The sequence below is a fragment of the Ranitomeya imitator genome, chromosome 1, assembly GCF_032444005.1.
Source record: "Ranitomeya imitator isolate aRanImi1 chromosome 1, aRanImi1.pri, whole genome shotgun sequence".
NCBI lineage: Eukaryota > Metazoa > Chordata > Amphibia > Anura > Dendrobatidae > Ranitomeya > Ranitomeya imitator.
The window spans coordinates 904,342,373-904,359,159 of record NC_091282.1 but is presented as its reverse complement, the minus strand read 5'-3'; the positions used below and the strand labels follow the sequence as shown (position 1 = coordinate 904,359,159).

General features: G+C 41.5%; 1 protein-coding gene across 1 annotated transcript in view; it reads right to left on the bottom strand.

Annotated features, from left to right (window-relative positions):
• Positions 1-16,787, bottom strand: part of LOC138654113 (17-beta-hydroxysteroid dehydrogenase 13-like) — a 74,815-nt gene that overhangs the window by 11,685 nt on the left and 46,343 nt on the right. Inside the window, exons 3-5 of the mRNA XM_069743390.1 lie at positions 11,662-11,793; positions 9,124-9,230; positions 3,578-3,715 (exon numbers count right to left, since the gene is read on the bottom strand). Of these exons, the coding sequence (XP_069599491.1) occupies positions 3,578-3,715; positions 9,124-9,230; positions 11,662-11,793 (377 nt within the window). The remainder of the gene's footprint in view (positions 1-3,577; positions 3,716-9,123; positions 9,231-11,661; positions 11,794-16,787) is intronic.

The window sequence follows — 16,787 nt, the reverse complement described above, 5'->3', positions numbered from 1 at the left end:
TGAAGGTCAGTCAGTCCGAAAAATTGGGAAAACTTTGAAAGTGTCCCCAAGTGCAGTAGCAAAAACCATCAAGCGCTACAAAGAAACTGGCTCACTTATTAAACCTGTGAAGTGAAAACTATTTCCGGTGACTACCTCTTGAAGCTTATCAAGAGAATTCCAAGAGTGTGTAAAGCAGTCATCAAAGCAAAAGGTGGCTACTTTGAAGAACCTAGAATATAAGACGTATTTTCAGTTGTTTCAAACTTTTTGGTTAAGTATATAATCCCACATGTGTTAATGCATAGTTTTGATGCCTTCAGTGTGAATTTACAATTTTCATAGTCATGAAAATACAGAAAAATCTTTAAATGAGGTGTGTCCAAACTTTTGGTCTGTATTGTATATTGTACCCATAAATTTGTATGTTTATGTAAAAAAATAAATAAAACAAAAAGGTACACACATTATGGGGGGGATCTGCTGTTCTGTCACCTCAAGGGCTTTCTGAGCCTTGCCATGCACCCAAACAGTAGTTTTCCCAACAAATGGGGTATCAATGTACTCAGGAGAAATTGCACAACACATTTTTGGTTTCATTTTCTCCTGTTACACTTGTAAAAATAAAAAATTTGGGGCTAAAAGAAAATTTTTTGTGGTAAAGTGATAGTTTCACGGCACTATGTTGTAAAAGTCTGTGAAGCACACACGTGGGTTCAAGGTGCTCATCACACATTTAGATACATTTCTTGAGATATGTAGTGTCTAAAATGGGGTCACTTGTTGGGGGGTTTCCTTTGTTTAGGCAACATGGCATCCACTCTGGATTCCAGTCAATTTTGTGTTTAAAAATCAAAAGGTACTGCTTCTATTCCAATCCCTGCCATGTTCACAAACAGTAGTTTTCCCCCACATATGGGCTATCATTGTACTCAGGAGAAATTGCACAACAAATTTTGGGGTCCATTTTCTCCTGCTACCCTTGTAAAAATTACAAATTTGGGGCTAAAAGAAATTTTTAGTGGAAAAAATGTAGCAAGGACCAAGATCTTTGCAGATCGAAACACATCACTAAATTTGTCATTTTATTTCAAGTTTTACAGCTTTTCTGTCTGGGATTATATATAATTTTTACTTCTCCTAAAAACTATTATATTTAAAAAATTGTGCTGATATAAAGTAAACATGTGGTACATTTTATTTATTAACCAAAATGTGTGCTATAACTCTCTGGTTTAAAGGGAACCTGTCACCCCCCCCCCCCAGGGCGTATTAAAGTAAGATAGCTACCTTCAGCAGCACTAAGGCTGCATTCTGTGAAGGCGGCTCTTGTGTTTATTATCCCTAGGAACACTGAAATAATGACTTTTGTAAATTTTCCGCCATACCTCTATTGAGTCAGGGAGGTATGATTTCTCCCCCTGACTCAATCGTCTCCCAGCCATCCATCATCCAGCTCTGTCCTCCGTGCGCCACCTCCTCTCTTTCTCGTGACGTTACCGGCGCCTGCGCTTTGCAATCAGTTCTCGGGCATGCGCTGTGCGCGCTGCCCCTGAACTTACATCAGGTGCCTGTGCCTGCGTGTAGCTCCACTACGCAGGCGCCAGATTCCCAGCCCCGCAGTGTGAATACATCATAACACACTGCGGGGCGGGATCTGGGGCCTCGGCTACACACAGGTGCATGCCCGGGAACTGATTGCAGAGCGCAGGCACCAGTGATGTCACAAGAAAGAGAAGAGGCGGCGCACGGAGGACAAAGCTAGATGATGGACGGCTGCGAGGCGGTTGAGTCAGGGGGAGAACATATACCTCTCTGACTCAATAGCGGTATGGCGGGAAATTTATAAAAGTAATTTTTTCAGCATTCCTAGGGACAATAAACATAAGAGCCACCTTCACAGAATGCAGCCTTAGGCTATGTGCACACGTAGGAAATGTGGTGCAGAATTTTCTGCACTAAATCTCCATCTCCTGGCAGAATCCGCAGGTGCATTTTTGATGCATTTTAGATGCCTTTTTTTATGTGGTTTTAGTGCATTTTTTGTATGGAATTGATGCGGATTTTGTGCAGTTTTTGTGCGGATTTTACCACTGCAGATTTCTATAATGGAGGGGTGCAGAAACGCTGCAGAAATGCACAAAAGAAGTGACATGCACTTCTTTGAAATCTGCAGCGTTTCTGCGCAGATTTTTCTGCACCATGTGCACAGCTTTTTTTTTCACATTGATTTACATTGTACTGTAAATCACAGTGCAGTTCTGCAGCGTTTCTGCTGCAGAAAAAAACGCTGCAGAACTGCACTAAATCTGCACTAAATCTGCATAGTGTGCACATACCCTTAGTGCTGCTGAAGGTGGCTATTTTAATTTAATAGGCCCTGGGGGGGTGAAAGGTTACCTTTAAGGGCATAAGAATTAAAAGTTTAAAAATTGCAACATTTTCAAAATGTCCGCCAAATTTCCTATATTTTCACAAATAAATAGTTTTCAGTCATATAGAACAAATTTTACCACTATCATAAAGTACAATATGTCACGAGAAAATAAACAATCACTGGGATCCGTTGAAGCGTTCCAGAGTTGTTACCACATAAAGTGACACTGGTCAGAGATGTAAAATTTGGTCTGGTCATGAAGGGGTTAAGTATGGTGAAGGGGTTAAGTATGAAGGGGTTAAGTATGGTTTTACAACCTTCCTGCTATTTTGTATTCATATTATTGCTGGTTTCTTTGTTTCTCCATATTTTGTTACATATACAATTATTTATCAAATTGGGTAATTAAATCAACCACGACATCATGGAAATCAGTACATTCTCAGAATGAGGCTAGCTGTATCAAGATGTTTAGTGTTTCCGGCTTGTTAAAGCATCAGCTAAGGTGAAAAGGACATAGCCGGTTCCACGCTGCCTGATTGTGCCTCCCTGGACAATTGCTGTTTTACCTTTTCTTTAGTAGAAAATAAGGTAGATTTTACTTAATGGCAAGTGTCTATATTCTTGATTATTGCTTGGATGTATCCTCTCTCTTCTGCTTGTCTGTCGTGAGACCGATTTGTTACTTTGGTTGCTTTTGTTATTTTGCTCTCGTAATGACTCAGATGTGGACTGAGCCTAAAGCTGGCCATACACATCAGATGTCTGCCGGCTGAACAACGCTTTAGCCGGCAGCCATCTTAGCCGACTCTCCTATACATGGCAGCGCCTGCTCGGCCGAGCGCTCCTGTGTTCTGTATGAGGAAGCCACCCAGTGACACATCGGCCGGCAACTTATATCTGGGAGAACAATCCAATTGACAGTCCAAAATTGGACATGTCCGATTGACATCTCCTCTGACCATCAGTTGGCCGATGCCACCATACACATCAGACCATTGGCTGAACCTGTCATTATCAGCGGCTTCAGCCAATGTGAATATGATGTGTATGGGGGACTTTATTAGGCCATTTGAGTCATGTATCAAGTCATGCAGCTATTCATCATTTGAGTCACGTGGCATATGTGGATCTTATTCACTTCTGTTGTCTTTTTTTCATACGCCTTGTAAAATAATAATAATTGTGCATGTTGAAAATTAAGAACATTCATGTTTTTACCTTGTACTTGGATTTTTAACAAAGCCAGTATCTACAAAAACAGGACACAGACATGATGTTTTTATCCCTGACATCTTTAGTGCAGCAAGCTCGGCGGTCAAAGCTTTATGGTATCCAACTGCAGCAAACTTGGTAGAGCTGAAATGAGATTATACATTTCACATCATCATTCATATTACTAAAGCTAAAACATACCTTGACGATTGGTGGAGCAGCTTAGTATACATTTTTTTGCAAAGAAACGTATCAACTAAATACCCTGTTTTTTTCCATCTTTTGACTAGCACTTGCTTATTACTGTGATTTTTTTTTACAACAGAGTATTTTTGACCTCTCTGTGCTCTTTTGTGTCTTCAAGTTTCTTGGTGGTGTGTGAACAGGTTCCTACAGACTTGTTCAATGTGCAAGTAGCCCATGTGTTTCTGGTTCTATAATTGTTCTCTTGTTTCTACAAGACTAGGGAGTCCACCACTCTTAATGGGTCATTTGCATCAAAGCTGTTCCATCCAGCATGTCCACATGGATATTCCCTCTCTGAACCCTGCTTATACAGGTACTATACAGATGATCAGGTTTTTAAATACATCAGATAGGGATTATATACATTAGTTAGGACTGCTCTATATGGGTATACCTTGACCATTGGTGGAGCAGCAAAAAAAACCGTATCAACTAAATACCCTGTTTTTTCCATCTTTTGACTAGCACTTGCTTATTACTGTGATTTTTTTTTTTACAACAGAGTATTTTTGACCTCACTGTGCTCTTTTGTGTCTTAACCCCTTAATGACCGCCAATACGCCTTTTAACTGACCTGACATATAAGAGAATGGCCTCCCCATACAGATGACAATCCAGCATCTGTTGGTTGTACACTATAGCTGACAACTTGCTGTATCACCCATGATCAGTATTTGCACCTTCTAAATCTGTTTAACCCCTTAGATGCTGCTGTCAATAGTGACTACATCATTATAAATGGTTAACAGAGTGTGGGGGCTTCTTCTTTATCCCAATTGGTGCCCTCAGATCATGATTTTGTTGTCCTGATGTTTGCGATGGCAATTCATGACCAAATAGCGGCCTTAGAGTCTGATGACTGTAGTAATCTGTTTAGAAGTTACCGACATTTAGGTGGTAAAAATACACATTTTCATTTCTGTCATGTCACTTTGCATTAATTCCTGTAAAGCACCTGATGGGTTAATAAACTACCTGACAGCAGTTTTCAATATGTTTAGGGGTGCTGTTTTTAAAATGGTATCACGTTTGGGGGTTTCCCAATATATGGGACCCCTAAAGTCACTTCAAACATGGATAAGTCCCTAAAAAAATAAATGTGGTAAATTTCTTTGAAAAAATGAAAAATTGCTGCTACATTTTTAAACCTCCTAAAATGCTAACAAAATAAAATAACTATTTACAAATGGTGCTGATGTAAAGCCAACATGTGGGAAATGTTATTTATTAATGGTTTGCTGTTGTATGACTATCTGGATTAAAGGGATAATCATTCAAATTTAGAAAATTGCTAATTTTTTAAAATTTTTCTCAAATTTTTTATATTTTTTATAAATAAACACAAAAAATGTTGAACTAAATTTACCATTATCATAAAGTATAATGTGTCACGAAAAAACAATCTCAAAATCACTGGGATTTGTTGAAGCGTTGCAGAGTTATTACCACATAAAGTGACACTGGTCAGATTTCAAAAATTTGGCTCGGTCACTAAGGGGTTAAAGCTAAACAGATATATGACTAATAAAATGCAATTTTGTCAGTAGTGATCGCTAATGATAATGGTGTGGATGACTAGAATTTAGTGCAGATGTGTGCATGATATTTTCTTTGTGAAAAGTACCTTAAGCCTCTTTCACACATCAGTGTCTCTGGACCGTGTGATGACAGTTTTCACACCTACCGGAGACACTTACACACATAGACCCATTATAATCTATGGCTCTGCGCACATGTCAAGTGTTTTTCCACGGACCATATATCAGTGTTTTTCCACGGACCATGTCACTGAGTTCACCGCAGTTCAGCCGGTGATCTGCAGTGAACTCACTGAGATGAACTGCGGTGAACATAGTGACTTTTTCCCACGGTGCTGAGGTCACCGCAGATCAGCCCAGCTGGGAATGCAGCCTCAGTGACCAGTGGTAACCTTGATGATGTCACCACCGGTCACTTGCAGTAGCTCATTCATCAGTGGTTCTCAGTCTGGACGGTCGCATATTGGCACCATCCAGGTAGAAAACTGTTTATCCCCCAGACATGGATTACATAGTAACATAGTAACATAGTTAGTAAGGCCGAAAAAAGACATTTGTCCATCCAGTTCAGCCTATATTCCATCATAATAAATACCCAGATCTACGTCCTTCTACAGAACCTAATAATTGTATGATACAATATTGTTCTGCTCCAGGAAGACATCCAGGCCTCTCTTGAACCCCTCGACTGAGTTCGCCATCACCACCTCCTCAGGCAAGCAATTCCAGATTCTCACTGCCCTAACAGTAAAGAATCCTCTTCTATGTTGGTGGAAAAACCTTCTCTCCTCCAGACGCAAAGAATGCCCCCTTGTGCCCGTCACCTTCCTTGATATAAACAGATCCTCAGCGAGATATTTGTATTGTCCCCTTATATACTTATACATGGTTATTAGATCGCCCCTCAGTCGTCTTTTTTCTAGACTAAATAATCCTAATTTCGCTAATCTATCTGGGTATTGTAGTTCTCCCATCCCCTTTATTAATTTTGTTGCCCTCCTTTATACTCTCTCTAGTTCCATTATATCCTTCCTGAGCACCGGTGCCCAAAACTGGACACAGTACTCCATGTGCGGTCTAACTAGGGATTTGTACAGAGGCAGTATAATGCTCTCATCATGTGTATCCAGACCTCTTTTAATGCACCCCATGATCCTGTTTGCCTTGGCAGCTGCTGCCTGGCACTGGCTGCTCCAGGTAAGTTTATCATTAACTAGGATCCCCAAGTCCTTCTCCCTGTCAGATTTACCCAGTGGTTTCCCGTTCAGTGTGTAATGGTGATATTGATTCCCTCTTCCCATGTGTATAACCTTACATTTATCATTGTTAAACCTCATTTGCCACCTTTCAGCCCAAGTTTCCAACTTATCCAGATCCATCTGTAGCAGAATACTATCTTCTCTTGTATTAACTGCTTTACATAGTTTTGTATCATCTGCAAATATCGATATTTTACTGTGTAAACCTTCTACCAGATCATTAATGAATATGTTGAAGAGAACAGGTCCCAATACTGACCCCTGCGGTACCCCACTGGTCACAGCGACCCAGTTAGAGACTATACCATTTATAACCACCCTCTGCTTTCTATCACTAAGCCAGTTACTAACCCATTTACACACATTTTCCCCCAATAATAATCTTTATTTTTATATAGCGCTAACATATTCCGCAGCGCTTTACAGGTTGCACACATTATCATCACTGTCCCCGATGGGGCTCACAATCTAGAATTCCTATCAGTATGTCTTTGGAATGTGGGAGGAAACCGGAGTGCCCGGAGGAAACCCACGCAAACACGGAGAGAACATACAAACTCTTTGCAGATGTTGTCCTGGGTGGGATTAGAACCCAGGACCCCAGCGCTGCAAGGCTGTTGTGCTAACCACTGCGCCACCGTGCTGCCCCTAATCTTTATTTTTATATAGCGCTAACATATTCCGCAGCGCTTTACAGTTTTGCACACATTATCATCGCTGTCCCCGATTGGGCTTACAATCTAGAATTCCTATCAGTATGTCTTTGGAATGTGGGAGGAAACCCACGCAAACACGGAGAGAACATACAAACTCTTTGCAGATGTTGCCCTGGGTGGGATTAGAACCCAGGACCCCAGCGCTGCAAGGCTGCTGTGCTAACCACTGCGCCACCGTGCTGCCCCTGAAACAAGCAGATTAAACCGACGAGGATGGGATAAAACAATGAACAGGTGAGGAATATTGCTTTTTTATTTATTTTTTTAATTACAGAAGACGAGGGATTCAGTGGAATTAGGTGTTCAGTGAGTATAATGGTGTTTGTTACTTTTAAATAAAAATGGAAACGTGTGTTTTGTTTTATTTCAAATAAATTACTTACTATACTGGCTATGTCTTTATTTACCATATAACTATAGGATTAGTAAAGGGTAGGGTGTCTTATAGACACCTTTCCATTAGTAATCCATGGGCTTGATGTCACTAAACAATACAAAGATGACATCAACCCCACAAATATTACGCCACTTGCCACAGGTATAGGGCAAGTGGGAAGAGCCAGGCAAAGCGCCAGAATTAGTGCATCAAACAGATGTGCCTTTTCTGGGCGCTGCGGGCTGCTAATTTTAGGCTTGGGGTCCATATCCATGGCGCCTTACCAGCCTAAGAATAACAGCCCCAAGCTGTTAGCTTTAGCTTGGCTGGTTGTCAAAAATGGGGGGGACCACACACCATTTTTAAAAATATTTATTTAAATAATTAAAAACAAACATCGTGGGGACCCTATTCTTGATAATTAGTCTTGCTGAAGCTGACAGCTGAGGGTTACAGCCCCCCAGCTGAGAGTTTTGCCTGGCTGGTTAAAGAAATTACAGGGGAACCCACAATTTTTTATTTATTTATAGCGCAGGCAGCGTGTGAATACACCCTTCAGCCGCTCCTGCTATCACTGGTATTAGAGGCAGCAGGTGTAGGCTGATGCGAGTAATAGTCCCATCAGCCGCTGCCTGTTCTCATTGTTCTCACTTGAATATATCTCTCATCGTTCTCCCCTGCTCGCGCTGATTGCTGACAGAGCAGAGGAGAATGATGTGAGCCATCTTCAGCACCCGGCGCCTGGGAACAGCGTTAACTGTACTGCTGCTTCTCAGGTGCCAGTATGTGTGGTACTGTTGCACCACATGGGCAGCACACGATTGCCACACACATGTGCTGCCAATGTTACACACACGGACACCGATATCTCTGGTACCATTTTTTTCCGGTACCGGAAAAAAATGGACTTGTGAAACTGGCCTTAAAGGGATTTTCCAAATAAAGTTATCTGCCATTTTTTTTCTGATTTTCCACAGCAGAAACTTAGTTTTTGAGGACTTTTGAGAATTTGATGAGGATTTAGAGAATATTTGTTCACTTTCTGCTCATTTTCTATTTTAAAAACTCTCAGAAAAATGTGTACTCATAGTCTTAGAAAAAAAGGTGTTTTTTTATTTTTCCAGAAGCAGTGCCACTCTTATCCTTAGGCTATATCTGGTAATGTAACTCTAATGAAAGTGCCACTGTTTCTGGAATAAATTATCTTTTTTTCTAACCTCTCCTATTATGCATACCCTTCCATACCACATTGATGTATCATGACATGCATTATTTAGTTCTAATTAAAGAATTCACATAGTAGTTTTCATTATAATTGCAAAACGTACAAGTATGTTATGGTTCTTTGGTTTATAGTACCTTGTGGTTTGGTAGCATTGAACATTGATAATTGTGAGAATACATTATAAAATCATACCAATAGTCCACCAAAAATGGAACCCCAAGAAGTCCAGCTGATGACGCAATAGTCACAATGTGCCCATGATTTTTCCTCATCATTGATGGCAGGAATGCTCGTGTGGTCTAGAGTTACAAAAAGAGAGTAAAAACCAATAGCAAACACATTGACACTGCCAAGCCTTGTCCTACAGATGTAGATACACTCTTGTTTGCTATTTGCCTAAATGTGATAACAAGTACCCTTTGGCAGATAGCTCATGTACGCAAATGAGCACTTCACAGTTGAGCATTGTGTGGTGCAAAGATTACATTAAGTATTACCCTGGTATGGTATTTGCTCTTACATATATTTGATCTTTGTCAATGAGCATTTTTTAAAAGTTCAATTACAATGTGTAATATGCATAGTGTTAAACATTTGTCAGCAGGGAACACTTGTGTCAGTCAATGGTTGATTTGTAGCCTTTTTACACAGGCACTTCAGATGCTCACTGAATGATCTGCAGTTGATTGATCAGTGCGCATAGGCTGCCATTGGTCTAGGCAGCAGAGATCCTGTTTACACGATGATCTCTAAACGCTTCTCCATCGTGTTGTAAGGGTGTGTCCGGGTCAAGTTATGTCCTGCATCCCTTCCTAGTAAAATGGGTACGTTTTACATGTAAGATGGTGTGTTATGTGATAATGCTTTATTGTGTAATGTATAGTTATGTATTTTTATGGAACTAGGGATAAAGATAGGGAATTATAGCACAAGTGTAGGATTTAACTAGCGTAATAGCAACGGGTAGTATAGGGTTTAGTATAGTGGGGGCACTGTAGATTAGGAAATTAGATAAGTTCAGAATAGAAGTAGTTAAGAAAATAGGGGATTTCCAAGTTGGAAGGGGTAGGAGTAGTGATAGTTGAGACACTTCCTAGATTAGTCAGTTAGGCCGGGATCACACATGCGAGAAACACGGCCGAGTCTCACATGTTAATACCCGGCACTCAGAAGCGGAGCGTGCGGCTGCATGTATTGCTATGCGGCCGCACGCTCTGCTCCTGAGTGCCGGTGGCAGTGCCGGGTATTAACATGCAAGACTCGGCCGTATTTCTCGCATGTGTGATCCTGGCCTTAGAGAGCTGGATGGAGTTTGGTGAGGTAGTTTCAGAAACTAGTTCAAGGACAGACCAACAGTTCGGGGCCTTAGGGTTGGAAGTCACACAAGTACGAGGAAACAGGAGCAGCATGAAAATGGCAGCAACTGGGTTCAGTGGTATATTCCGTAACATCCGAGACCTACAGTTTGGAAAATGTTTGGAAGGGCCATCCTTTATTTCACCCTCAGAAGGGAAAACAAGTGGGGACCCCCAAGCAAGAACCATTCTGGCTAGTCGAGAAACTGTGGTGCCGGATGATATGTATCAGGAACAAAGATTGCCAGGAGAGCAAGGGACGGCACAGCTGGAACGATCTGTGATCAGTGAGAATTTTTGTGCGGTGTCTGTGACTGAACTGAACCTCTTGAGTAAAGTTGAGTTGTTAAAAATGGACTCAGAATAAGTCAGTCAGTGTGTGGTGACATCTGGAACCGAGACCGTGCAACCTGAGGAGAACTCCAATCCAAAAGTGAGTGACTTGCATTTCACACAAATCACACAACAGATGGGACATTATTTTTTTTTGCGGGGAGCCAGGGTGTGTCGAAACAGCAGCCCCTCGCCATGACTACCACCCTGTCCACCTCACAGTGTGATGGGCAGCATGCTTAGACTGCACGATTATCGTGTTCTTAGGAATGCTCATTCTCAATAATAATGCAGTATAAATGGCCCCATATGCAGAATTGGACTAGCCCTGGGAACAGATGAATCTCCGGGTGGGCCCCTGTGCAGAAGTGGACACCCACCCCTCTATTTGAGTAGCAGTTGGTACTATATACTTGATTCCTTCTGTGCAGACCAGAGCAGCATCTTATCATTCATGTAAAAATTGTCTTAGATTATAATATATAGAAACACAGGTAAATTTGTTACTAAGGAGAATGTAATATTTGCATGTAGATGAACAGTGGTCTCCAAGAATCAGTGTTACTGATCGGCCCCTGGAAAACTAGTCTGATACCGCCTTTATAGGTTTTTTGCTAATTACTGATGTGAATACTTTTCTGCACAATGATGACAGAAGTAATCTTTTGTAACCTTTAGTAACCTTTTGTAATCTTGCCTAAAGAAGGAGCCTCTGTGCTCTGAAAGCTTGAAAAAATATTATTTTCTGGTTAGCCAATAAAGGTATCACTCCTAGAATACTTCAGTCATCATTGGGCAGAAAAGTATTCACATCGATTTTTCTGGCTAACATGGTACCACAATGCAATTTGTTATTGTACATCTTGCTAATTACCGGAATTTGTCACATGCAGGAAAAGTTGCTGGTTGGCTGTGATCTAAAACAGTATATATTGTTAATACTGTGTTGCCTTGAATTAACTAACTATATATAATATACAGTATAAGACATTTAAAAGTGACATAGTCCAGTTCTAAACAAACAACTACCAGTTATACTTACCCAAAAGTGAGCAAGCACATTCACTTCAAATATTTTCTGGATCTGATTATCCTCTAGAGAGAGAAGGTCCGCACAGAACACAACACCAGCATTATTTATGAGGATATTAACATCTCCCACTTCTTCTTTTACCTAGAAGAGAGAATAGGGGAATGTTAAGAAGAGTTGGATACATAGATTTTCAGTCTTAATGTTTGTGATTGAAAAATCCAATATATATATTACAATAGCAGCATTGTGAAGAAAATTATTTATCAAAATTTAACCTATATGCTGAGAAAATCTGCAGTGGAAACTGACCAGTGCTGCAGATATAACATTCGCTGCATATCAGTTTATGCTGAGTTTTTAATGCTACGTATTTTCGAAAACATGCAAGTAACCTATATTATTTATTGAGTGTACAAATTCTGCAGAAAATCTGCAACATCAAAAACTGGCCAAAAGCTCATTGTGGGAACGTAGCCTTTAGGGGAACCTGCCAAGACCAGCGATGCCCATTGACTGGACAGCCCCATAGGTGAGTATAATAAAAGGTCTTTTTTAGCCTTGCAGGGAGAATTGGTGGCATATGTGCAGTATTATAGAATGTTGTATATCAGGGCTGAAAGGTGGTGGCCGTAGGTTATGTCGGAAAAAAATGGTGACAGGTTCCCTTTAAGGCCCACAGACACATTACATAAGAGTTGGCTGAGCCAACCAATTTCGATGGGACCAGCCAATTATCTTTTTGTATTCAGTGAAGACAGGTTTCCACATTACTGAGCTAGTAGATGACAGTTGGTGATTTTTAAATTCTATGGAGAAGGGGAGGAGCTAGAGACAGACAGACATTGACTGTGCTTCAAGTTCTAATGAAACAAGTTATATTTCTCCATAGAACTTGATGAGCACCAACTGTCATCTCCTATTTCAAAACTGGGAACATGTGTATTCATTGAAAAAAGATTTTACCTGTGAATAGATAATTTTAAGATTGAATGATGAGTCCAGAAATCGTTTTTCTCTAATCAGATATATCACTAAGTTTCTTATTTTCAAGAGCACTATTGATCTATTTAAAAAAAAAAACTGAAATGACGGTTACTCTTTAAGGCTGGGTTCACATGTACGTGTAGTGTGGCAAAACTGCGCGTTTCACAGCAAATTTCAACACAATCAAAAAAATCGTGTTTCACCTATTACGCAGCACACTACTATATGTGATATGTCTTCAACTATTTTTTTAAATGAAATCACCGGCAGTAATATCACCATAAATTAGTAAATTATATTTAGTATGACTGTGTGCTTTTTCCTCAAACAGTGCTATGTGTGCCCTTGGGCAATGCCTAGTATTTTATCTCAAACTCACATTTTTATATATTATTTCTTCAATATTCAAACTTTTATTCTTTCAGAAATATTACAGGGTTTAGGAAGAGCAGAGTCCTATTGACATTGGTAGTGCAACTTATTGATAAAGAATCGTCTAATTCTGTCTGTTTGTCTGTAATGGAAATCCCGCATCGCTGATTGGTCGCGGGCGGCTGGTGCAACCAATCAGCGACAGGCGCAGTCCGTCACGTTTACTGAATAAGTTCTGTCAGTCACAGTGTGATGTAGTTTAATCACGTTTACTGGACAAGTTCTGTCAGTCACAGAGCCACATAGTTCACTCACGTTTACTGGACAAGTTCTGTCAGTCACAGTGCCACATAGTTCGCTCACGTTTACTGGACAAGTTCTGTCAGTCACAGTGCCACGTAGTTCAGTCACGTGTACTGGACAAGTTCTGTCAGTCACAGTGCCACATAGTTCACTCACGTTTTACTGAACAGGTTCTGTCAGTCACAGTGCCACACAGTTCAGTCACGTTTACTGAACAAGTTCTGTCAGTCACAGTGCCACGTAGTTCACTCACGTTTACTGAACAAGTTGTCAGTCACAGTGCCACGTAGTTCAGTCACGTTTACTGAACACGTTCTGTCAGTCACAGTGCTACGCAGTTCAGTCACGTTTACTGAACAAGTTCTGTCAGTCACAGTGCCACGCAGTTCAGTCACGTTTACTGAACAAGCTCTGTCAGTCACAGTGCCACGCAGTTCAGTCACATTTACTGAACAAGTTCTGTCAGTCACAGTGCCATGTAGTTCAGTCACGTCTACTTAGATATTCATGTAATGGTTTATATATTTTGATGATCTGTTTAATAATTTCGTTCAGCTGTATTAAGTTCTATGAGCAATAAAATTTCATGATAATGTATATATTTTACCCAGAAAATCCTGTGTATTCATTGTGGATCGCCCCCAGACACAGGGCCACGAGTTCTCGGTACCGGGCCTCTCTGGTTCGGTTCTGAGGCTGTCACGGTGGCTAGACCCGGTCCGCGACCCTGCTAAGGGGCGTCCAATAAAAGTGGTACAGTCTATCAGGGATTCGTGATGCCACCTGTGGTGTTCGGTCAGGGTGACCGACGCTGCTGTGGGGTCCGCTGGGGTGATGGAATGACAGCTGGATGGTATACCTTCCCAGAGGTGAAGTATGTCCCCATGTCTTCCCAGTAAGGTAGATGGTGATGGTGTTAGGTGCAGTCAATAACGAGGACGCAAGGTTGCAGTCTCTTTACTGAAGACTTCAGGATCCTCAATCCAGAGCACGATTAACAGGGCTTTCTGAGACCGGCCGGTCCGATGGGCACATCCAGAGTTCCCTTTGCAGGTGGAAATCAGTGCCTACCACTAGCGCCTGTGTATTGTAGTGCTACCCTGTAGTGCTATAGGCTGAACTGGATGGACAAATGTCTTTTTTCGGCCTTACTAACTATGTTACTATGTTATGTTACTATGTTACCCTGCTGAGCATTCAGAATAGTCCTCACAACTGCTGTTCTCGTTCGTTCGTACTTTCTAGTTCTCTTTATTTCTCTCTCGTTAGTTCCAGATGTTACTAGTTTCTCGTCCCCCAGGTATGTTATGGCTAGGACGCACCCGTATGACGGGAAGGCTCGGAGCTCTTCCGGGACCCTAGAGACGCCCCTCTCCACGCGTTGCCCCCTATGTCTCCGTAGGAAATTTAAGGTAGACAGCCAACGTATAATTAACTGTCCTGCGAAGTTCGAAGTAAGGCCTAGAGTCAGTTACTCCCGCAGTGTTCCGGCCACCAGCTATGCACCTCAGTAGGATGTTGCATCGGTCTCACGGCACGACTCCTACTGGCTCTCCTTTGTGCTTGATCTCGTTTCTCACTGTTCCACTATATCCTTCCCATCGTGTCACTTTCTTTGGATACCGCCGCGGGGTGTGCAGGCGCGGTTCCGTAATGTTCTGCTCTGTTTGCTAGGCACCTGCCAGGTTCCCACGCCTGACAGGGACCCCCCTGTGTCTTCTCCCTGCAACACCCTCTGCCATGGGATGTTGCCTGAATCCAACCCAGTCAGCTTCTGACTAACTTCCTATCCAACCCCTAGTTTTACCAGTGTGAGGAGTGGCAAAATAAATAAAGCCTTTTTCTCCCCCTAGTGGCCGGAGTGTGAAGTGTAATGTGTGCTGGTGATACCTGGTCAGTAGAATTCCTTCAATGCCATCAGACGTACTATCACTCCCCTTAGCGGCAGAGTGTCATACTGCAACGACCAGATCTCTGGGGCGCTGCAATTGCATTATTCTTAAATCTTCATAAATAAACTACATACATATTCTAGAATACCCGATGCATTAAAATTGGGCCACCATCTAGTATTATATACACTGTGACACTGATTCAACAAGATCGGCGATTTTCTCTTTCGTGGTTGAGTCAGACATTCATGATTCATGAAGAGTGTCATACCAGAAATGTTACTCCAGTCTAAGATTCTGGCATAGGGAACATCACAGCTCATCATGAATTAGACTAGCTGTGGTGTCATGCCCCTGACATCAAGTCCAATCTCCACCGAACTCTGCCTATTTTCACTTAGCTGGGATAAACTTCAGCCAAAAGTTTAAAAAATTTTGTGCAGCTCTGAGTTGCGTCAGCATTTTTCTATTTTTCAAAGCAATTTAGACCAGCATTCTGGCAAAACTGTTTTGATGAAATAGGGCCTTAGTGCACAAATATTAGGTGAGTATTTTAAATCTGATTGCTTAATGGATGAAGCAGATCAGGTGATGTGTATTGGTCTAATAGGGAGAGAATTATTATGCAGCTTGTTTTCCTCAGGTAAAAGGAGCCCCCCAAAAATTGAACTGACTCTGAAAAGTAAAAAATTGTTAATCTTACAGAGGGATGCAGAGCTTTTGAAATTGCTAAACTATTGGAGCCTGAACATACAACCATCACAAGTTTTGTTGCTAATCACAGAAAAAAAAAACATGTTGAGAAAAAAAGACTTGTTTCTCAAAGGTTTTATGGACTGAGGAGATTCTCTTGATCGACCAGATGGATGGGCCCATGGCTGGATCAGTAACGAGTACAGACTACTTTGACCCAAATGCTAAGGTGGAGCTGCTATGGACTGGTATTATTAAAAACTGGTATTATTAAAAATTAGCGATGCATTGCAAAATTCCCCAGAAGACTTAGCGGTCTCGCGAGACCGCTAAGTCATCTGGGTAATTTCGCAATGCATCCTGGGAACGGAAGATGGCGGCAGCCGCGCGCATATCGCCAGAGATTCGCTGGATCCCAGGGGTGAGTATATAACTATTTTTTATTTTAATTATTTTTTTAACAGGGATATGGTGCCCACACTGCTGTATACTACGTGGGCTGTGTTAGATACCGCGTGGCTCTGTGCTGTATACTACATATGCAGTGTTATATACTATGTGGGCTGTGTGATATACTCCGTGGGCTGTGCTAGATATTACGTGGCCACTGTTATATACTGTGTGGGCAGTGCTATATACACCGTGACTGGGCAATAAACTACGTGGCTCTGTGCTGTATACTACGTGGCTCTGTGCTATATATTACGTCGCTGGGCAATATACTACGTGACTGGGCAATATACTACGTGACTGGGCAATATACTACGTGACTGGGCAATATACTATGTCGCTGGGCAATATACTACGTGACTGGGCAATATACTACGTGACTGGGCAATATACTACGTGACTGGGCAATATACTACGTGACTGGGCAATATACTATGTAGC